The sequence below is a fragment of the Cydia strobilella genome, chromosome 11, assembly GCF_947568885.1.
Source record: "Cydia strobilella chromosome 11, ilCydStro3.1, whole genome shotgun sequence".
Taxonomy (NCBI): Eukaryota; Metazoa; Arthropoda; class Insecta; order Lepidoptera; family Tortricidae; genus Cydia; species Cydia strobilella.
In genome coordinates, this window is record NC_086051.1 from 16,307,288 (window position 1) to 16,331,714 (window position 24,427).

Consider the following 24,427-nt stretch of genomic DNA (forward strand, 5'->3'; position numbering starts at 1 on the left):
GCAACGTAATTCTTCGTCCTTTTTTGATGTTATCTTTTTTTGTTTTCATCGGTGATATTCAATGACTTACCGTTTCTTGTCAAAGAGTAATCTTTGCCAGTAAAAAAAATTAGTTATCACTGAAAATCTCCGGTAAAGGCCAAATATAATCTTGTTAGACTTTACATCAGGATCTGATGGGATTCTGGAGAAATCGAATGTTCTTTTAGCATTAAAAGCATACCTATGCCTACCATTTACTTTCAGAAATTTCATAAGCAAAAAAATTTCTGAAATCGAAAACTGTTGCGAGAACTTCGCAGCAAATTACTCACTGAGAAAGTAATAATACTTGATTTAAAGCGATCCCTAATAATCTCTTTTCCAGCGGGCATCTACGAAGTCCCAGACGAGCTAAAAGACAAAGTGGTGTCCGCGGTGATATCTCCATCCTCGACGGAGACGCGAGGCGCGAAGCGGGCGCGCGCGCTGGACCCGGCGGCCGACACCGGCGCCGACACTGCCCAGTTGGTAAAAGAGGACCGGGACTGCTAGCGGCGAGCGGCCGTCCCCAGGGGGCGGCAGCGACACCGACACCGGCCCGGTAACGTAGCCTGCGTCACCACCTATTATCCGTGACCTGAGGTTTGCAGTGCAAACATTTCGTATTAACTTTTGACAGTGATTGGCCCCGGCATCTTACGCTGCGTCTTACGTAAGCGAACGACTCGCGAAGCGACGCGGCGGGCCCCCGGCGTTCGCAACGAGATCACCACCGCGCCGCATTGTTTCGGTTCGCGTTCGCGTGTTCGCCTACGTAGTACGCTGTACGGGCGTGAAATACACGCTTCGAAGTGTTCCGTGGCTTGGGATATTGACCACGAAGAAATGGTAAGACGCGTGTATTGGAAAATGAGACCGCAGATTTGACAGTTGAAGTGACGGTGTCGTAGATTTTGTTATAAGATTTATAAGGTCATGTGAGGTAGGAGAAACATAGTTTATTTTGCTCGGGGCGAGATTTCCTACGCTACAAGTGTTTTTCTTACCCCATCTAACCTTAGATAACTGGATCGTTGGAGTGATCTACCACCATCTTAATTACCTTCAATTCTACGGCGCTCCTACTTTACGCGTCTCAGTATTTCTTTTCTGTGTCTCAATGATAGGTAATCACTAGATTGAGAAAGCTATCTCCATCTTTATCGTTTGATTATTATAAAAAAGAAAGAGATGGAGTCGCAATTTTAATTCTGAATCATAAAAGTCAGATTGGTTGATGTACGAAATTTTCGCGCCATGCTGAAACCCAGTAACGTTGGATGTCATTCGTTTTAAGGCTTATTCCTAACGCAGCATCTTACGTAAGCGAAAAACTCGCGATAGCGAAGCGAAGCGGCGCGGCGGGCCCACGGCGTTCGCGGTCGCAACGAGATCGCCCATGTAGGACACTTCTATAGGTGTCAAAGGATTAATTCACCCCGCGCCGCATCGCTTCGCTTCGCGTTCGCGTGTTGTTCGCCTACGTAGTACGCTTCGTAAGTCTGTAAAGTTAAAGTTTTCAAACATAATGCCTGTTATTGCTAAAGTAGCAATAGAAGTTTCACAAGAGCGTATCAATTGAGGAATATTTATAGAAATAATATAATTGACGAAGTCTTGTTTCCGAGATTTTCCTCGAAGTCCATTTTTCTTGTTAAGACATTAGGAATTAACGCCTGACAAGTTACAAGGTCCGTTATATTGTTATTCTAAAATGCCTTTATTTCAAGAGGATTTATCCGAAATATCCAAAATGTTAAACTATGGATGCCGCGGCAAGAACGTGTGGCATTTTTAACTGATTTTAAGTATTAAGGTAATTTTTTCGAGTTAGTTTTTGGGTTGCTTTAAATGTGACTATTTCGCCGACAGTGCAAAAGTGACTTAATGCTTGATAAAAATTAATAATGATTTTATTAATAATAGCTCTTGCGCTGCCGGTATCAATTAAATTCGTATTTCGAACGAAATCAATTTAATTGTAAATTGAATTCGGACGAAATGCGATATTTGAAATTAATGAAATTGTTTGTAATAATTGAAAATGTTGACGTATTTTATTTTTATCCAGTTTTGTGCGGAAAATCGAATTTAGCGCATGTAAATCTAGATTATTGACGTAAATAGAGATTTTATTTTTTTCTTGCATAGTTTTCTATCCTAACCTTCTAACCTAATTCTATTTTTTCTTAAAAAGTATAGTGAATACTGGCCAATGTGTCACTACTCTATGCTTTTTTTTATCTCCAGCTAGATCTGGTCGTACTTATGTTGTATCAGTATTTTCTGTGTGAATGTCTTTATTTTATGTAAAGCCTGACAAGATTCTATTTGGCCCAGAGCGAGTGGAGCGGCCGCTCTAGGCGCCGGATGGCAAGGGGGGCGCCAAAATGGCAAATGAGAAAAAAAAAAGTTTTAAAAGACGCGAGTGTGACGCGGGCCCAAAATACGGTTTGTTTTGCTTTTGGGCAAAAAGCTTCAACGAAGGGCGCCAAAACCCGATTTCGCTCTACCCTGATCAAGGACTCGGGCCGGCACTGGCCCTGAGATAGTGTCGCTACAAGCAGCTTACTTATGGCAATAATGCGCGTACATTAGATACAAGAATAAAATGTCAACAACTTTCTGCGTCCTTTTTTATTGATGTAATTTTCTTATTGTATTCAAAATATTTGTTCTAGCATCTTTGACAATCTTTTTTGGCTTTTTTATAGTAAAATCTTTATAATTGTAAAATATTTTCTGGTTTCCTACATCGGCGACATTCGTTGACTTTTAACGTAAGTCAGAGAGAGTCTTGCCGGTAAAGTAAATTAGTACCACTGGAAATCCATGGCGAAGACCCTTAAGGCCAAGTAAAATCTTGTCAGTGCATATTTTTCATTGTTGAATATTTGAACTCGAATTATTCATATCATCGCGTGATATCAACATAATGTTTGTTAAGATATATGTACCTATATTGATTAGAAGTTTGTATACATTCCCTTCATGCTTTACTTAGGGCTCATATCTTGTAAATTGTAGTTGGGCTGTTCTATACATTCCGTGGACTTAGATCCGCAGATCTAGTACATAAATGAAACCTAGGAATTGCACAGCCGCACCCTTAAGGGGATTTTTCTAGACTTTTAAATTTATTTGACAATAAGCAATACACTATTTTATAGAATAATTTATTTATTTCGATTTAAGACTATGTAAAATATAGCAATGTTGTGTTTTATAATTGTCTATTAATGAAAAATGGTAAAATTATTACAATTGTTTTGTGGACATTAACAATTTGCCATAAATGTGTGAGATAATGTTTCTACTGTAACTGTTGTTTAATTTTAATGATATTATCATCAGTTTTTTTAATGAATCTTCTAAGATTGTAAATAAAACACCGTATTCCATTTCTTACTGAAGTTGCTATACATATGTACCATATTAATTTACATATATACTCCTCTGTGAATACATCACATTGTTTACGATCTAAAATTATATATAACTGAATAGTCTATTGAGAATTGAATATATAAATATAATTATATGTATATTGTAAAATAAACATGTCAATACTACGTATAGTTAAAAAGAGATGAAATATTTTTGTATTGGGATTCTTATAGTTATTAGAAGTCTCTGACGGTAGTTGAAAATATTGTGTAAAAAATAAATTAATAATGAAACGAATTCGTATTTCATTTTATGATAATACAATGTACTAACCTGTTTTTAATATCTAATAAAGGTACTAGCTGTCACCCTTATTACCTAGACAATAGAGTTCAATGAAAAATATCAATCGGGTGGTACAGTCGCCATCAGATATATCGGAGCGGCCGAAGTGCTCACAAATCGCCACACGCCTCTATTGTCAAGGCGTAAGAGTGCGTGTTCAGATATTTTTGCGCACCTCGGCCGCTCCGATATATCTGATGGCGACTGTACTTAAGCTAACAATCAAGAAAACTACAATAAAGCGTAGAAAAATTAATACTGACAAATAAAGTACTTCAAAGTACTTCCTACTTTAACCCTTTTCCAAGTCGCACCTACTACAAAGTACTTCCTACTTTAACCCTTTTCCAAGTCGCACCTACTACAAAGTACTTCCTACTTTAACCCTTTTCCAAATCGAAATATAGTTGGTCAAACCAAATTGTCAGTAAATAAGAACAAAAAAATATTCATCTTTTTCTCAGCTTTGATGATTCGTTTGAACTTTAAAGACGTCACATGTCACATTTCCCAAAAGTGCAATCTAACTTGAACCTTAAATCGGAATGCTAAAGACGCTAAAGTTGAAATTTTATTTTAAAGTTGGCGCATATATGTGGTCGATATATCGTACTATGCCTGGAAAGGGGCTAACAAATATTGCAGCCAAAGTAGTTGTACATGTCTGCCCAAGTTTCTTGTGCAAGCAGCTTGCGTATTTGTACTAGGTCACTGAACTTGCATACTTGTTTATAATGTTGTTCACAAGATGCATATTAACACTGACTTTCAAGTATCAGGAATGAATCTAGGTCCATAAAGTGTGGCGGAAAGAGAAGTCGAACTAGAGGATCGCACCGCGTATTACGACGTCATTTAACAATAATAGGCCAAGAAATAAGAAGGTATAGAGGGAAATGCTAGGAACACAATTTTTAACTTAGTCGCTTTGTTTGGACTAGTTAGGAGATGAACATATCAAAAGTCCCCGGCCGTAACCCTGGTGCTGGGGGGGAGAGGGGGGTTTGAAGGTTCCATTTTTCGGATTTTTGATTATATCTCGGAAACTATGCGTCTGAGCGACTTGGCCACTTAAGCAAAATCAAAAGAGATTTTATTTGTTACAAGTTTTATTCAGTCAAGTTTTTCGATATCTTGTATAGTTTTTGAGATATCCGCTCTTGAAGGTTTATTTAGGGCTCTCATTTTTATCTTGATTATCTACATAAGTGAAGCTGCTAGGCCGGGTTTGGTAACGTTTTCGTATAAATCGGGGGTGCTGAATTCGTTTATGGTATCAACATTGACACCTTTCCGAAATAAAAACACTTTAAACAAATACCTTTTTTTTAAACTCCTCTTCACGCTTAAACCGCTGAACCGATTTAGTTGAAATTTGGTAAATAGGTGTTTTAAGTCCCGAGACAGGATATAATATAGTTTTTATCTCAAAAATCATACTTTGAAGGTGTGAAATTTGGTGTGAGGGGAATTCAGCTTCTTCGCCGAAGTTGAATTCCTGAGGTTAATACGCGTTTAATCCGCGCGGTAGCAAAGTTGACACAGCGGCACTGTGTTACACTACACGTAACGCAACTAACGCGAGTGTCAAAGTTCAAATACCTGGGTCACTGGGTCGCCGATGACCTCTCGGACAACATTGACGTGGAAAGGGAGCGGCGGGCATTGGCGGTCCGGAGTACTCCGGAGCAATATGTTGGCGCGCAGGTTTGCGAGGTGTACCACAGAAGTAAAAACCACGCTCTTTAGAGCCTTCTGTCAGTCATTTTATACCTGTAGCCTGTCGGTCAACTATACGCAACGGACCTTCAATGCCCTCCGAGTTAAATATAATAATGCGTTCAGGATGCTGTTGGGTTTGCCGCGCTACTGTAGCGCGTCAGCCATGTTCGCAGAGGCGCGCACGGATGGTTTCCACGCCATTATGCGCAAACGGGTCGCCTCGCTGGCACGCAGGGCGCGATCTAGGTCCAACAGCATTCTCAACATATTAGCAAATCGTTTGGATTGTCCACTCACGAAAGTACTTATCGACCAACATGTCAGGCCCCGGAACTCCCGGACTCTGCAATAACACAGATTAGCTTAATTTTAAGATTTTGATTTATTGAATGTTATTACACTGTTTTAATTTTCAAAATTTCAAAATTATTGTTAGAATTAGTATAGGTATGCTTATAAATTTTGACATATCCCCTTTAAGTATATAACTTTGACTCCATATTATATTTATTCGTATAAAAGATCATATAATACAAATGCATATACATATATAATCATTTTAAATTTGTAATGTTTAAATGTGTTGATTTTGAATTTTTGAGTTTTAATCTTTTAAATTTTTATTTCAATTTAATTTAAATTTTTTTTATGATTTAATTGTTCGTTTATTTATATTTATTTGACTTGGTTTATGAATTTTGTGATTGATTATTTTTAATTATTTTTAATTCGGCTTGTAAATTGTTGTGTATTGTGTAGGTACATAATATGGACTATTTATCTGCAATAAACGATTACAATTACAATATGTAGATGTGCACGCAAACATAAATAGTTAGTTTCGGTAGCAAATCAGAGATGGTGCTTTTTGAAATGAGTTTCCACAAAATACTTCAAGAGGGCTCTCTTTACCTATTATACCTTACTTTACTCTTTGGTCCAACGAGTAGTATAATAATGTTTGGTCCCGCCTTTGCCGCATTGTAATTTTTATTAAACATCATTTAGTAACTTATGAACGTAAAGGGCCCTCCACACTCATGCGCGAATCGCGGCGCGAAGCCGCGAACGCGAGTGTGGAGCCTAGTTCGCTAATCAGCGACCTAGGCTCCACACTCGCGTTCGCGTCTTCGCGCCGCGATTCGCGCATGAGTGTGGAGGGCCCTTAATGTCAACTTTCAAATGTCAATTTTGACATTGACGATGACATTTATTATTTTTATAAAAAAAATAACAACTAACAAAACAAAGCGATATTCGATTCTAATTCTACCGGTCGCGACAGTCGACAGTTAAATAACTTGGTACGTTATAATTAATATTATGCCTCAATCCTTCCAAGTGTTGCGGTGTTACAAATGCGAGGTGTTCCAAGTGAGTAATAAAAATACAGTCGGCTAATACGAATTCATATCTAACGGTTACTTAAGATAGGATGTATTTTTAAGGTACACCCAACTAAGAAAGCTAACAAATGGAAGTGTAAGCTATGTAATGAGAAACAATCAATGAAACGGTTTTATGGTTTGGGCACAGGCAAAGAGTGCAGGTTACATGTCCAGAAACTAAATGGGATCAGAGCTAACATTGATGCCACTAGCTGCGAATCTGATACCAGTGGCACCAGTAATAGAACAGAAACTCCAGAACAATCTGGACAGAATGAACTCGCATACTGTTCAGTTGCCAAGAAAAGTAAATGGCTGAATTATGTAGACACTGAGGAAAAGAAAGAAATTTCTGATGAAACAATGCTCCTCAGCAATACTGAAATTGTATTGGAATTACCAAAAAAGCGTCCAAGGAAATCCTATACAAGTACCAGAATACTAAGTAAGCCTAAAACTAAATGTTTGGCCGAAGATTTTTCACAATCTTCAACATTATCAAATGACGATAACAAGTGTAATGGTATAACATACATGGATAAAGCCGAATCACTTATCTATAGCTGTACGGCTGATACAGCCCATTGTGTATCAGAAGCTCCAATAATAAATAACTCAAAATGGGCAAAATTTGTAGAGGACACCCAAAATTGTAAAGATGAACACAGTATGGATCCAATTACATATACCGATAGTCTATTTTCTCTCAAACCTATGGAAGATGAGGAACTTGATTCAGTCCTGGATCTGTAGTTCAATCAGCTTTATATCTTGTATCAGACTGTGCCTTTATTTATATAAATTAATAAAGAAAGAATATAGATTAATAAAGAAACAGTGTCATTTATAATATTTTATTACAAAAACCAATACACATTTCATCACAATGGCAACAGTATATTATCACTTAAATATCTCTACAAGATAAATAGCATATTTTCTACCACACATACTGACTGATTCAATAACATTACATTTAGAGGATCTTGTTTGCCCAGTAGACAGTAGACGGACCAGCAGCTCCTCTCAATACTGTGTCTACATTGCTGCAGCAATTGTGACATCACAATTATATTGCTACCTCAAGATCCTATCAGATGGAGAGCTGGCACTAACATTTACACATCTTTTATAATGGTTGAATGTTTCTGGACTAACTATCCTTGGCTGACTAAGGCAGTGTGGCTGGTGAAAGGGGGGTGTGTTTAGGTAGGGTTTGAAAATTTTATCACATTCCCTGTCCGGGTGCCCCCATTGTGGGGTCATGAAGCTTTCTTTCAGGAGTTCATGCTCCCACTATGGGTTCACAACAAAGTGGAAGCACACTTGGATGTGTGTCTTTGTCATATCATTTTGTATATGAGGACAGTGAACATGTTTAAATAATAGTTCATCCTTTTATTTTCAATATGTTTGTGACATAAACAGTCATCATGTATAAGTGCTAAACGCCGCTGCTTTCAGCAACTAACTGATATAACAGAAACAAATGCATCATGATAGTTCAGAAAAGTCATAAAAAATAAAACAATCATATTACAACACAGTATTCTCATCAAATACGCGCTCGCACACGTCAGTTCACTCTTTCAAATATATCTGGATACAAGTAATTGAGTATATAACTTTTTTTTAAATTATGATGACATGAGATTTTTGCTGCCAGCTCTTACATACAAAAATCTTAAATAACTGACTCCTTTCTCTCCGTCTATCTATACATATCTGCACTGGGTAATGGGAATATTTGTCAGAAGGTATTGTGTTATGTTTAGAAAAATATTGGAAAAATAATGATAAAGTTTGCCGAACCTCATTAGCAATCAATGGCCTAAATATGTCAGTACCTACATGAATATAGTATGAATAACCTATTATACTTACTTTACTCCAACTTTACTCTTTGACCTGCACAAGTGCTATGGATGGTATAGAAAGGATGTCAATCTCTTATGGCAGAATTGTTGCAAAAGTGACCAGCTTTCAACTGTAAATAATAGTTCCTAATCTCTCCGGTCGCGCTAGGTAGGCTCTGAGACCAAAGAGTATTGTAATATACCTATAGGAGACTCTATGACATGAACCATAGAGGTATTATAATGTAGAGATGAAATGGGGGAGGGGCAGCAAATAACCCGACCAAATTACGTAGGTAGGTTGTTTCTGGTATGTTGTCAGGAATGTTAAAACGTGTTTTTAATTTTGTCGCATTGCGTATGTTCTGTCCCTCACGGTCGCACGGGTGCACATCTATATAAAATACTAGTATGGTCTAGGTACTTTTCAGTGTATGGTGGCGCCGCCTATTTACTGTTTTTTACGGTCACTTTTTTGATACATGAAGATTCATTTCCTTACCTCTACCTTCCATAACAAGTGCTTTGAAACGCTGAGCACTTGTGCGCAACTTGTGCGTCACACGCAAACTAGCGCGCGAGAGCCATTGTCAAATAAATAATTTTAGAAAACCTCTTTTCATTAACTATTGTTGTAATGACAACAGAACTACAATGTCAAACATTCCCTTCTGTCAGCTGCTAAAGACCAAATTCGAAAACTGTTTCTTGGACTTCTATTTACTTGCTATTTACTTTAAATTTCGTTACAAACCGACTGTTTGTGAAGAATTGTTATAAATTTTAGTCGAATTTACCTTATTTTCCGAAGATTAAGAATGGGTCGGGCAAAGAAAATGCTAAGCCACGTGCTATCAATACGATTTCAAGCCGTTACAAGTATGTTAAGTCCCATACAGTGTAGGCATAAGTCTCTTACACTAGAAAATATGAGGCAAAATATCGTGAAACTGGAATATGCTGTGCGTGGTCCGCTGGTCATGCGAGCTGCTGCAATCGAAAATGAACTTAAGAAGGTAGATAGATAGAAGGTAGTAGTAATTAACCACCACACCAACACAACACCTGCCAGGCTTGTGGGCGTGTTTGCCGCTCCCGTATGCGTATTGGCTTACACAGCCACGAAAAATGTTGTCGCCCTACTTGACACGGTTTCTATAGTCTGCAATAGACTTTAAGGCCATTGATTGATTGAGTAATTAACCCATAGTTGGAATAGGTACAAGGTTTGGTTTGAGGAAGCGAAATAGATCGCGAATCCAAAGATTTTATGCGTGATGCATAGTTTTCTAAGTAAGAATACATAACATTTTGCTCCTCTTCTTAACCAAAAAATCTAAACTACATTTTTGCCTTCAAGCAAAATCTAAATAACACACTTCAATCGATTGAAACTTGCTTTTCTTAATAAGCTCTTGGCGGAACTGTCAATACTGTCATGGTCACTTTATACGACAACACTGCGACTTTTCATATAAGTCTTTCTCAATCCACAAGGCCCGGGCCTAAATTAGGTCTCCGGCCTGCCTGTCAAAGCTCATCATCATCGTGCGTTCATATGGAACCGCATTTACTGATCATCATTGTGAATTTGCAGGGCTCAAATAAGCCGTTCAAGAAGGTAATCAGAGCCAACCTTGGCGACGCGCATGCAATGGGGCAAAAGCCCATTACTTTTATTCGACAGGTACACATTCTATTTATATTGTACCTATTTAAAGCACCATCAACAATTATCAACATCACTAAATAGTCTACCTACGCCGTAGCTGAAGTAGGTACAATATTTACATTTCACAGCATAACAGTATTCCAAAGCACTGTGAAACCAATAGACATTTCATACACATAGTACACAAGTCAAAATTAACATATCACAGAAGAAGGCCGTTCATTCATCGTCTCGCAGAACCTCAAGCATTCTTAACACACACGTCCAACCATCCACTCACAAACACATTACAGTTTGGTGCTGATTCGAGAAGCGAGTTTATCAGGCAAGGCTTGAACAAGCAGCAGTGATTTTCGGCGGGACACAGTTCGTACTGGTGGCAGCGCTAACAAATGGCGACAACGCGGTCGAAACAGAAATCTAGTCGGCGAGCTACGAATTCAGGGAAGTCAGAATCCCCACGTAAAATGCTACTGGCACACAGTCTGTAATTTCGCCTCACCTCAAGTGAGTTTAAACTTTAAACCTGTACCCAGCAATAAAATTGTTGGGTATAGAAATGGGTAATATCCGAATTTTTTTTTGTACAGGAAGCATAGAAACGCCTTTTGCACTCGCTCTAGCAGCAGATAATGGTAAGCCGTTAGTGCGCGGAATATCTTTAAAAGAAACTTCCAAGCATAGCAAAAACAGGTACTCGTACCGAAGTACATTTCTATGTCTATACTTTTGTATAGAAGAAAAAATGCGAATATCTGACACGAGCGCAGAAGATGCATCTTAACTTTTCCCGATAGTACCCCGGCAGCGTCTTTAAGAATCCGGGTCCTCTTTGGCAACCTTCCCAAGAATGATACAGTTTTTACGAATGTGACTTGCCATCTGACCGATCTACTAACTAAACCGAGAGGCGAAACTACCTCTATGTCTTATTGGGATAGGCCCGGTTTCTCACAATTTAGTTCCTCACTAAAAAGCGATGAGTGAATATAAGTTCCAGGAAACTAATGTTCGAGCCGGAGTTTTGAACCCACGACCTTCGCTTTGAAAGTTGCATGCCTTACCTCGCTTCAAATGTATGGCAAAACACACACACTTATTGCTTTTAACCTTCTCGACGCCGTGGCAAACACAAAAGCTGTCACTGTCACCGAAGTGTCAAAACTGAACTTTATGCATATGCAATGTTTCTTTGTGGTCTGTGACGGATTAATCCGTCTTCGGCGTTGGACCTATGGTGTGGATATATCCGTCATTGGCGTCAAAAAGGTTATCCCCCGACGCAAAAAGAGGGGTGTTATATGTTTGATTGATGCCAATGTATGTGTCTGTGGCATCGTAGCTCTCAAACGGATGCACTGATTTCGATGCGGTATTTTTTACGTAAAAGCGCGATTCCTTGCGATGTTTCTTGCTTGTGTTTAATAAAAATTGATCCAGCAGTTTGAAGAGTATGAACTCTTTTCCAAAATGATGTAAGATATTTATGGTAAAAAATGTTTTTTTTTTTGCATTGCGTAGGGGTTTTTTTATTTTTATAATTTAATAGTTATTATATCATAATTCTCTCAAAGTTATCCTTGGACAGGTGTTGGCGTGTGTAACATTACCAGAGCTGATTGATAAGTATGACTTTCCCAGTGACGTGAAACAGCGATCTAATGAACTGCTGGATGCATGTGGGTAAGTTTCCAATTCAGCTATACACATGTACACCGAGCCGCAATTGCATGGCCACTTTATAAACGAAATCATTCATAATGTGTCCATGCAACTTTTTCATGTCGTTCCCGGTTATCTGATAGAAGTACCTCCATTATGTAACTAGCAATGCAATAAAAATCTACAGCTAATTCGCAAAATCATGTATTGTGTCCTTTTGATGGGCGGCTTTTGTAGGGCAGTTCAAACGCTCGTATCCAAAACTTAGGAGGTACCGAAGTAGATTTAAGTATTAAGCTTATTTGTGCCATTCTCAACCAAAAGGGTACTTATTGTCGGTTGTCAATAAGGTGCTATTTCCATATAGCTTCAATTTGAAATCAACCTTATCGACTATAGACAATGTGGTACCTTTTGGTTGAAAACGTCACATTTTTGCATGCGTTTAGAGGCAGGTCAGTCGGAGCCTACAGCGCCTCATACGGACTAGAAATAATTCGCAAGGACGTTGCAAAATACATCGAAGAACGCGACGGGCATCCTAGCAAATGGGAGGATATCCTTATAACGGCTGGAGCTTCCATGGGCATTAAAAGTATTCTTGGCTTGTATTCTCCAGGGAACAAACCTGATGGTAAGTAAAACCAGTGGTATTGTATTGTAGCACGGCCGGTTTCCGCAACTCGACGAATGGCGCCTATTTTGCTTGAAGAGGGTAGGCTAGAACAAGCCCAGCTTTTCAAGGAATCCCATCAAACCTTTGATGTTAAGTAGGATCTTGGGGAGTTGTCGCGGAGATCGGAGGCCAGTGATATTTCACTAACGACTGCTCCGCGCAGTCATTGATTTTGATATTATTCTTAAGTGCATGCATCTCGTTTAATTTCTATTTCAATTTTACACTGGGGCAACATACCTACACTATGCAAGTTCTTTAAAGCAAGCAATTGTGTTGATGACGAAAGATGCTTATTAAACCTTCATTGGATAACGTTTTATAAGGATAAGTGCGAGTTGGACTCGTCCACCGAGGGTTCCGCACTTTTTAGTAAGTATTTGTTGTTATTGGAAATTGGAAAGAGGCAGAGTGCGGCGGAGTGGTTGATTGAGAGAAAGACAGATGAGACAGACATGGAGCACACATTTTTATTATATTATAATTAAGCTACATACACGTGTTAACCGGTGGGCGGCAAGAGACGGAGGGCGAGTCAAAAAAGAACGGTATAGTTTGACAGTGACAGATAATGTATCATAGAGTTCATAGATTAACAGACTAAACAACTGTATTTTTGAAAAAGGGTGTACATACATTCCAACACTTCCCCTCACACTTTACAAACAAATACAGGAGTAAATGTGATACAAGAATCTCAAATGCCTTGGTTACCTAATTACAGTGTGTAACAAACATGTTTATCATAAAAATTTTGCTAATGAAATTCAAGATAAAACAAGACTTGACAACATTCATAACCAAAAGCTATTTATATCATTCGAATCATTGGCCAAGCACATACTTGCAATGACTGAATGTTAAAAATACATTTTTAACATTTAAAGACAATAATCAATTGTCGCAACCAGATAATGCAAACTTTTCAGTTGGCCAACGATACCTACATTAACACAAAACAAAAAGTTAAATGTAAATATACCAAAAGCAAAACGAAGAAAAAATATGTATATGTTTTAAAACCTGCTGGTGTAGGCCAAATTACATTAGCACATGCATGACAAGGAATGGTAGGTACACCAGACAGACATCCAAACAGTGAACATTAATTAGTACCTAAATAAAAATTGTAAGTAAATAAGTAATTTATAATGTTGTTCAATATTTAACAAACGACTGTTATACCACTAGAAACTATTGTTTATTATAGAGATAAACAGAAAATATCACTGACTACATAACTGAGTTGAGTGGTTAGAACAGTTAGAACCACATTAAAAATTTTAAAAACAGATTCTACTTTGAAAATCAAGGTATTAGTCTCCGTCTCAAAATTTTTATAAACTATACTTTAATACAATTATTAGGCATTCAAACACATTAAAAGAAAAAAGTACATTAAAACTTGAATGCAATGTAAAAGCTAAAAAATTTGAAACACATAAAGTATGTAAGTAGTAGCTTCCCCTTCAGATATAGGTACTAACATCAATAAGTATTAACTTCATAGAAAGTCAAAACATACATTCATTTAAAAGAAAACAAAAATATGACATGATCTGAGAGACTTTTATCACTTAATTAGAAATGAGGAATTAAATAGATATTTTGCTTTCCCTCAAGATACCTATAAACATACATAAAAAGCCTCATAAAATGTCATGAAAACATAAGATCTTAAAAAGTAACAAAACTTTACACATCATAATGACTTTTACCATTTGTTAAAAATGAGGAATTAAATATTAAATTATTCAGGTACCTACTTCGTTATTATTTAAAATTCACACAAATATACATTAACTTTCAGAAAAGATCATGTACTTAACAAGTTAACATGTCTGATAGATTAATATCATAATACCTGATACTGTGGAATTTCATTATTTCCTTGAGCTCTGCTTACCTGTACCATAGTGCTGTACAGTGCGTGCTACGCATGTAACGTTCGCAACGCAAGCTGCCAGACACAAGCTTTGGGTCGAGCACTCCATCCTTCCCCTCGAACTTTACATGCTTTCGAGTATGATGATGACGTCAAAGAGTCACAGCTAACACTGTTAGACTCATGCTCCGACTTACAGCATATAAATTTAATTAGGTAAGAACCAAATCACAGCATTTGCCGTTAGACTTAGGTTATTACTAGAGCATCGGTACCTTACCTTACGAGATGATGACAATTACTTGAGCAAAATAACAGTACCTACATAGTTTACTAATATTCAACAGTGGCACTGGCCTTAGAGTTATAGCAATCACTGTGCAACTCAGGCTTTAGCTCAAAAACAGCATCACATTTAATAATTTACTTTCATTAATTAAAATTATAATGGTTTATTAACATTGATAATGTATATTATTAATTCCTTAATTATTACAGACTCCTTTCAAGTCATAATAAATATAAAAAAAATTTAAAATATTAATTTAATATATCAATGTCACAACTCATTAAAATTTAAAATAACCTTCTGACTGTTCAATAAAACAAGTCATCAGATGGACAACACAAGTATGGATAAGTAAGTATATCAGTTTGGTCAAATTATCATTGAATAAAAAAACATATATCATTTTTGCAAGGGACTAGATTATTAAAACCGTGTAGAATGCCATAGATAGCCAACAAACTTAGAAATATAAATTTGACTTGGCGTTATTATTGTTTAGCTTACTGTCATCAAAAGGACAAAGCATAAAGCAACCAACATGAAAGTGACAGGCTCTATATTTTAGACAAAGCTTTCTCAATACTATGATGGGCCACATGTTCTTAGGCAGAAATACTTCCAAAAATAAATGCACGAAGTAACTTAAGCCTTAATATGTCATACTTACCCAAAAAAATATTAATTAGCAATCTAAAAAAAATAAAGCAATAAAAAAAAACTCATGGTCGTCAACTTTTAGTCTAAATATCCAAAAGTACATTATAACTGATATAGGAACAATTTATTTTTCCAAACGGTAAAATAGTAATTTAGGTCCAATCTTTGTAAATAGTACATAGGAGCCAAGACAATCAAAAGTGACAAAGCCTAAAAGTTTATATTAAAAATCACATTATGTTTCAAGCTTTAAAATAAAAACAAGTTTAATATGGCATTTCTTTAACGATTAGCTGTCTCTTTTAGACATTAATATAAAAAAAAACAACCCTTAAATATATGAAATGACCAAAACAAAAACATCCATACATATATAAAAGCTCTCTAATCTCTTAAAAATAAACCGCCTATTTATTGTAAGTAGCTCAACAAAAAAAACTTTGACATACCTCAAAATGCTAGTAGCACTTCATGAGAGATCTTCGCCAACAAGTTATTTGGGTGGTAAAGTTCTTATTCCATAAAATAACTTACAAATATTGGACTGCGCACATCCAATTGTACAAAACTCCAGGCAAATAGTCCAGCACCAGCGGCTTGCCCTTAGGGACACACCATCAATGAGTATGCTTTCCCTCTTCCGAGAGTGAAACATAACACTGGACACCATACCTTATAGGGTGTACACATCTGTAGTTGTGAGGTGACAGACCTTTTGCACCACATCCTCATGGGCACAACCTGGTCATTCATCACCTGTGGAACATAAGAAACACCTAACCCTATCCAAAAATAAAATGCAAATTGCATAGAATTTATTGGCACAAGTACAAGTTTCTTAAGTAAAAGGCATTTAAAAGTACACAAGTAAAGTCTAATGCATTACACAGGTAGTCTTCTCACAAAATTTACGTTTAACAATGCAAACTAAATTTAAATTTGTCGAGAGACTAGGTTACTATGCCATACTCTAAACATAGTACTACCACATGAAATTTGGATAAACGAGCTACATTACTAAATTAGTTGTTATAAATAACTGTTAACACACAAATGTAAAAAAAACTAGCACCGCTAAAAAGAAAAAGATAGTCATATATGAGCGCACCACACGCGCACCACGACACTTCACTATCAGCCGCTATTGATGCATCCAATTATATACCTCAGTCATGTGGTCGCCCACTGCCACGTTGGCATCCTTCTTTTCATATGACCAAAACAAATCAATTGTAAGCTATGCCCTCAATGCGAGGCAAACCAGGCAAGGCAATGGTCCATAGCGAGTGCAGTCTTCGTAGCTTTACAACGTGACTCGTAATCGTAAGCGAGTAAAATGCACGTTGACGTTGAGAGAAATCGCCCCTTTGGTACAGTACAACCGAGACAATTTTTAGGTTAAGTACCTTCTAATATAGCTGCTTCTCATATCACGAGTATCACGGCACGCGGCCGCCAGCCGAGTTCGAGCCGTCCGGAAAGGCGATCCGCCATGCTTCTCTTCACCAACTCAACCACTTTTCTTACGCAGCGCGTACGCGACTCGGGGCCAATAACCTATTGGAAATTGGAAAGAGGCAGAGTGCGGCGGAGTGGTTGATTGAGAGAAAGACAGATGAGACAGACATGGAGCACACATTTTTATTATATTATAATTAAGCTACATACACGTGTTAACCGGTGGGCGGCAAGAGACGGAGGGCGAGTCAAAAAAGAACGGTATAGTTTGACAGTGACAGATAATGTATCATAGAGTTCATAGATTAACAGACTAAACAACTGTATTTTTGAAAAAGGGTGTACATACATTCCAACAGTTGTTATAGCGGCAACAGAAATACATCATCTGTGAAAATTTCAACTGTCTAGCAATCACGGTTGATGAGATACAGCCTGGTGACAGACAGACGGACAGCGAGGTCTTAGTAATAGGGTCCCGTTTTTACCCTTTGGGTACGGAACCCTAAAAAAAGCGTAGGTTCTCTATTTTCGTATTTTTTTATAGTAACACACAACACACCGTACATTTGCTCTTGAAAAGTAGGTGCCATTTTGCAAAGTAGACCTGCTGAAGTGCTGATAAAGACCATAAAATGATGGCATTTAAACTGTGTAGTGAAGTCGGTTCTTTTGTTGTTCAAAGTAATATCTCTATATTTTCAGGTGTAATGATCCCCATACCCCAATACCCCCTCTACTCAGCTTCTCTAGTCGAATTCGGGTTAGAAGCCGTAGGGTATTTTTTGGATGAAGACAACGCCTGGGGGCTAGACATGAACGAGCTGAACAGCGCTCTGGAGAAGTCAAAAAAAACGTGCTCTGTGAAATGTATTGTTATTATAAATCCTGGGAACCCTACGGGTCAGGTATGCTATTCTAGGGACAGGAAAACAACATAATTATACCTTTCTCTGTCTCTTATTAAGCTGAAAGTTTCCTGAAGAAAAATGGGCTCATGATGAATGATGCGCTGATGCTATCGGCACCATAAATGTAATTAAATAATCCCTTTAAGCAAATATCTCTGGTTGCGAGGATGAACTTCTGAGGGTGCAAGATGACAGCAACATTAGGCTTATTTTACTAATGTAATTTACAAATTTCCTGTTTGTAAATGCAATAGATACAATGAAATAGACAGTCGCGTTCTTACCTCCAACTTCCGTGAAAACTATGTGAATTTTCTTCCCTTATTTTTAAATGAATATTGGACCTATCCAGAAAATTTCATACGAAATTTTATTTTATTGAAATGATCAGGAACACGGTTACTTAAAATCCTTCGTGTCGCAGTGGGCACGTTGCATATTAAGTAGTATATATCTTACTTACTCCTCTGGCGCAGCGACCCAAAGTGTGTCTTGGCCTCCAACACGACAGTTAGCCACTGATCCCGGTCCTGTGCCGTTTCTCGCCAGTCTTGAACCTGGAGCTCACGCAGATCAGCGTGCACCACTACCTCCCATCGGTACCTAGGTCGCCCGGCCGGGCGGCGTGCTGTCCGTTTTCCCTCAAACGCTCTTTTCACCGCCCGATTGCCTCCCATTCGCTCCAGATGGCCGAGCCACCGAAGCCTTTGCGCCTTTGTCACACCAATGATATTTGGTTCAGCAACATTGTTGACTAAGTGTTATAATTGTTGTAATTAGTCAATATATATCCAGGAGCCAAATATGCCAGTAATGATGATGATTCATTTCTGTTAACAAGTGTTGTTTTGCAGGTGTTGTCGCGGGAAAACATAGAATCAGTCATCAAGTTTGCACACGAGAACAATCTGTTGATAATCGCGGATGAAGTGTACCAGCACAACGTTTACGCCGAGGGCAGCAAGTTCCACTCGTTTAAGAAGGTTTATTCCTTCTTGGCATTTTGGCATAATCTAATTTTAAGAAATATTCCATAAGTACAGGACGTTTCAGGCGGTTATCTCCCTCGCAGTTTTCATGCGACCACGGTCATGGGTATCACGAGCTGATGGGCTAGGGGTGGGGGGGGGGGGGGGGGGGCAGTTGATATGACCGATGGCCAAGGGGAGTGGGAGTAGGGGCATACATATAAATTTTTATTCTCTACGTGGGTGGAGGGGGCGACGCTTTTATGAGTTCTGAATGTTCTGATTTAACAATTTGTAAAGGTTTTGATTTTGTCTTGATGCTACCTAGAGGATCGTTCACGCTGATTTGCAATCAGAGTCGTGTCATGTGGTATCTCGCTCACACTATTGTTGGTGTGCGTGCGATGCCTAATGAGTCTAATAACATCTATGACAAATCAAAACTGAGATATCGCTATGATAACATCTTAAAATTACAGAACAATTCTAATTCTTTTTTGGGTCATTCTCTCAGAATATGTCTGCGGTCACGCATAATTGCCACGACTCTTTTCATACATTTAGTATGGGTCGCGGCAATTAGACAGCAGCGAATTTTTTTAGAGAATGACCCTTTTATGTCCTTTACTGTCTACTCAGGTGCTAAGAGAAATGGGTGCCCCGTACACGGACGAAGTAGAAGTGACCTCTTTCATGACGATCAGTAAAGGCTACATGGGTGAATGCGGACTGCGGGGTGGATGGCTGGAGATCGTGAACATGGAGCCGGCAGTGCAAGCACACCTTTATAAAGTACGATCGATTTTATTTAAGTTGTCTACACCACTTATCGGCAGCGACGTAGGGCTACGCCAGTAGTGAATACAGTGGTTTTCGGCAGAGTAAGTACCTATCACTGAGGTCTTTCTGCACCTCACCTCAGCGAACTCGGCGCCGTCGACTGGACAGAAACGGCTTTGGACAGAGTAGCATGGCGGTCTTTGGTGTCGGAGGCCAAGATCCACTTCGGGTCGTCGCGCCACAGCAGTAAGTAAGTAAGTACCTATCAATGTTTAAGCGAGATCTTTACACGAGGCAGGTTATTTTGTTCGCGGCTTTTGTAGTAGATACCTAATAATGTTACTATTAGATATTAAACCCTCATAATAGTCATAATGTATCATTGTTTCAGGCATTATCTGCGATGCTGTGTCCGACTGTACTTGGCCAGATTGCCACAGATGCAGTTGTAAGTTTACTATTTAGATTTTAGGTACCCTTAATGGTATAAGTAATTCAGGAAAAAATGTCTCATCACGTCAAGAACCGATGATAGAAATCCAAAAAAATCGAGGGAACTTCAATCTCTTCATGTATTTATGCTCACACCTATTGCGGTTTTGAAAACGATACTGAATAGATTTGCAATCTTTCCTGCTTTTCTTCTTAGAGAGCACCTGAAGTGGATTTGCTGATAAAGACCATAAAGTGTATTCAAATAATACCTACTTTACAGGACTGCCCAAAAAAGAACTTTTTTAGGGTTCCGTACCCAAAGGGTAAAAACGGGACTTTGTTACTAAGGCTCCACAGTCTGTCCGTCAGTCACCAGGTTGTATCTCATGAACCATGACAGTTGAAATTTTCACAGATGATGGATTTCTGTTGCCGCTATAACAAAAAACACTAAAAACAGAATAAAATAAATATTTAAGTGGGACTCCCATACAACAAACGTGATTTTTTGCCCTTTTTTGCGTAATGGTACGGAACCCTTCGTGCGCGAGTCCGACTCGCACTTGGCCGGTTTTTGTTAAATATGATTTAATAACCTGTACCTATATTAATTAGGCCAAACCACCAAAACAAGGAGAGCCTTCATACGACCTCTTCAATAAAGAGAAGACAGCTGTGTTGGAATCCTTGAAGACGCGCGCTAAAATGGTTGTCGATACTTTCAACTCCATGGAGGGGTTCAAATGCAACGCTGTTCAGGTATTTTAGTATTTTCGACGACACCTCGCACTTCGTGCCAAACCATCAAGGGTTCATCCATTAATTACGTCACACGAATTTCGAGGTTTTTTAATAATAATCAGATTAGGTATGAAATAACTATAATACTACTCCTTTTGCTATAGCGTCAATGTCGGCTAACGCTGTGTCTTACTGCGGACGCGAAGCGAAGCGGCACGGCGCGGCGCGGCGGGCCCATCGCGTTCGCGTTCGCAACAGCACGTAGGACAGGATTGATTCACCCCGCGCCGCATCGCGTTCGCGTGTTGTTCGCCTACGTAGTACGCTGCGTTGAGTCACAAATCTCTAATCACATTTTTTTTTAATTGAAGGGAGCTATGTACTGCTTTCCACGAATTCAGCTGCCACCAAAAGCGATAGAGGCGGCCAAAGCTGACGGAAAGGCGGCTGATGTCTTTTACGCCTTCGCTTTACTAGAAGAAACAGGTAATAATAACCAATGAAGGTTGAAACAGAAATATTGCTGTGTGGCGAACACTTAGACATAAGTAACCCATTTTTAAATGCGCTCTCAACCACAGAATAAGTAATAGTATTATCATACAGAACGACCACGCACCGCCCCGCCCCGACTCGAATTACCTCGCCCCGCGACAACAGATTGACGGCCGTTTGCCGGCCGCTCAGTACTATTTTTAAGCAACTTACTCACACTATGACGCATGCCGCGTGTACAGACGTGCCGTTCACACATAGAAACGCAAGTGATTTTTGATGTATAGCGTGTCCGCCCTGTGCCTCAATCTCACGTCAAGAGCAATCCATACTAATATTATAAATGTTAAAGTCTGTCTGTCTGTCTGTGTTCACGCTTAAACCGCTGAACCGATTTAGTTGAAATTTGGCATAGAGATAGTTTGAGTCCCGGGGAAGGACATAGGACAGTTTTTATGTCGGAAATCATCCCTAAAGAGAGTGAAAAGGGGGGTGAAATTGAGAGATTTATTAATGAATTGCCTGATAATTGATATCAAGCAATTAAGCTTTTGCTCTTATTGAATGATTGCTATTACACTTCATACAGGCACTAAACTTACTCTAGCTGCTGTTACTAAGCCAGTAGACGAATAAAGTGAGCAGTTCAAAGACAAAGGAAGTGGAAGTGTTAAGACGCATGAGATAGTGTAAAATATTATTGCCACAGTTTTGATAACTAAAGTAAATGGCGCTATAACGGCACCAATAAGCCGTAACTAGTTTTCAAGCCCTTTTGAGAATCCGGTGATTGCAAAGATATAAAATTCATCAATGGTCAATTTTATAATGTTGCTTTTATTGTTTTATTAGACTATCCTCCTAAAGCCCAGCCATACAAGGAAACTACCACAATTTGTCAGTGAAATTTGAACCTATAGTGTAGGAAATAGAGTTGATTTTGCTTTGTTAAAATATTGAACGAATCAAAACAATTGCAACGCTATGCCGATTGAAAATGATTAAAATATCTTCAAATTTAATTCGTAGGTACTATAGAAGGACCTTAGGCACCGAATTAATAATAGTATCTGGTACAGAAGGTTCACTCTATAACAAAACGCGTCTACTACGACAGATATGACCGCTAGGTGGCGCAAGCGCGAGTAAGCGTCCGTTCCGTAGCGGTGCGCAGCAACTACTATGGCTAGACACCAAAATTGGTGTTGGCCGCATGTACTTGTAGCGTAGCGTAGTGACTAGTGAGCCACGCCTGCTACAGATCAAAAGCACTAGGTAATTCTTAATACGCAGGTATCTGCGTGGTGGCTGGCAGCGGTTTCAAGCAGCGACCTGGCACCTACCACTTCAGAACAACCATACTACCACAGACGGATGTGCTCAAAGAAATGCTCAATATATTTCAAGACTTCCACCAGAAATTTACTAAGAAATATGCCTAGTTATCACAAAATGGACCTTATATAATTGTAGTAAGGTTTAGATTCAATCGTTTCATTGTACAATGTTGCTACATTCGACCGTTCGACATCAAAGATATGTTTGTATTTTCTGCTACATATCTTCGACGTGTGCCTACGTTGGTAATAAAGGAATAACTAAAGGGCAACTTTAAGTTGCCAACTTAGTTGTAACTGTTGCAAGGAGAATCGCACAAAGCCGCAGAAGAGGCTTCAATTGTTTTAATAAAACATCATTAGATATGCCAATGAAACTTTTTTTGGTTCCTAACCACCTGTCCACCCCGAGGAACCATTCCCACCTGTGGGATTGATCGACGTCAGCAGGGAAATACTACTATATATACTAGAAAAATTTGCAGTGAAACTTGCACCAATAGTGATAGAAATCATAAATGTATTTTAGTTAAAATCTTATGAAACAAACAGATGTAACAGTTCAGTTAATTAATACACGACCCAGCCCACTGTGCACCATAGGTAACTATGAAATTTCAATGAAAATAATTATGATTATATTGTGGCAACGCCATGTTTGTTCATATGAAAGCCATACTTTGTCTTTGAGTTGGAGATCAAAGTAAGAGGTAAGAGTGGCATGATATTATTGTATTTTTTATACTCAGACTTTATATTTCTTTTAAATTAAAATATTGCAAGTAGCCTCTAAGAAACTTGTAGGATTTTACTTTATTTGATATGATAATTGTATAGTAAATAAATCTCTTTATTGTTTATCAGATTTTTTTATTGCTTATTTTATATTCAAACTGAGTGAGGTAGGTAGGTATTACAATCACATACCTAATGAGTATAACCCAATCTTAAAGTAATAAAGCAAAGGTGTATTCTGGCCTGTCCCCGCTGGGCACCTCACTTCCCTATAGTCCCCCATTTTAGTTTTCCGATATATAGCAAAAATAATAGACGAATCATGAATTCAAGCCTCTCTTGCGCCAAATAGATCAATAAGAATTATCTATCAAAAATTGAAATGTTGCCAAGAAAAGGGGCAAGAATACTGCAAGAATATACATCTCTAGGAGTTTCATAATAGACCGTCGGCCAGGAACAGATTTCCATGACCATTCGCTTGATACTTTGTCAGATGATAGTTTAGATGCTATTGTTAATAAAACAAATTGTCAGCCGGTTGTATCGCGGTGGAAAGACCGTGTTACGCGTTTCGGTGGCTGCCATTCCTCAACCCACCAACAGAGTGGCAGCTGACGTTCACGAGGGTTCATCATACATAGCCGTTAACCGCTATACGAGTTTTCGCCCGAGGCGATGACTGACGAAATTTTCGCCTGGCTCGCGGTCTATAAGCTGCTTGTTGAGCAAATAGGAAACGTTGAGCTGCTTGATATATGTATATTATTTGCAAATAGTCCTGTGTCCTTAGTTCCTTGGAGCTTGGGAAGGATGTTAGTGTGGGATGCTACCTGCGTTGACACACTGGCACCATCCCACCTCAGACGGACTAATGTAAAAGCGGGCAGAGCGGCGGAAAACGTCGAAATTTTAAAACATAATAAATATAAGAGCCTCGGTATAGAGAGTGCCATTTTGTACCATTTGGAGTTAAAACTCTAGGTGCATGGGGTCCCAGCGCGCAC

At 38.6% G+C, this 24,427-nt stretch overlaps 3 protein-coding genes across 5 annotated transcripts in view; all 3 read left to right on the forward strand.

Moving 5' to 3' along the window:
• Positions 1-2,856, forward strand: part of LOC134745596 (low-density lipoprotein receptor-related protein 2) — a 400,290-nt gene extending 397,434 nt beyond the window's left edge. For both annotated transcript variants that reach the window (XM_063679669.1, XM_063679670.1), the window contains one exon: positions 368-2,856. In XM_063679669.1, the coding sequence (XP_063535739.1) occupies positions 368-534 (167 nt within the window). In that variant the 3' untranslated portion in view covers positions 535-2,856. The remainder of the gene's footprint in view (positions 1-367) is intronic.
• A 3,838-nt stretch (positions 2,857-6,694) lies between these two features.
• LOC134745287 (MRN complex-interacting protein) lies at positions 6,695-7,847 on the forward strand. Of its 2 annotated transcripts, none has more exons than XM_063679279.1 (2): positions 6,695-6,849; positions 6,924-7,847. In XM_063679279.1, exons 1-2 carry the CDS (start codon positions 6,799-6,801, stop codon positions 7,614-7,616), a joined length of 744 nt encoding a protein of 247 aa, XP_063535349.1. In that variant the 5' UTR covers positions 6,695-6,798; the 3' UTR covers positions 7,617-7,847. The 2 variants fall into 2 exon arrangements, with proteins under 2 accessions (XP_063535349.1, XP_063535350.1); XM_063679280.1 differs by having other exon boundaries at positions 6,773-6,849; positions 7,012-7,847.
• Positions 7,848-9,511: 1,664 nt separating this feature from the next.
• LOC134745288 (alanine aminotransferase 2-like) lies at positions 9,512-23,455 on the forward strand. The gene is made up of 11 exons (XM_063679281.1): positions 9,512-9,735; positions 10,317-10,406; positions 11,980-12,074; positions 12,503-12,687; positions 17,724-17,926; positions 18,784-18,912; positions 19,537-19,689; positions 20,069-20,125; positions 20,728-20,871; positions 21,225-21,339; positions 22,642-23,455. The coding sequence occupies exons 1-11, from the start codon at positions 9,538-9,540 to the stop codon at positions 22,788-22,790; spliced, it is 1,518 nt and encodes a 505-aa protein (XP_063535351.1). The 5' UTR covers positions 9,512-9,537; the 3' UTR covers positions 22,791-23,455.
• The last annotated feature ends 972 nt before the right edge of the window (positions 23,456-24,427 follow it).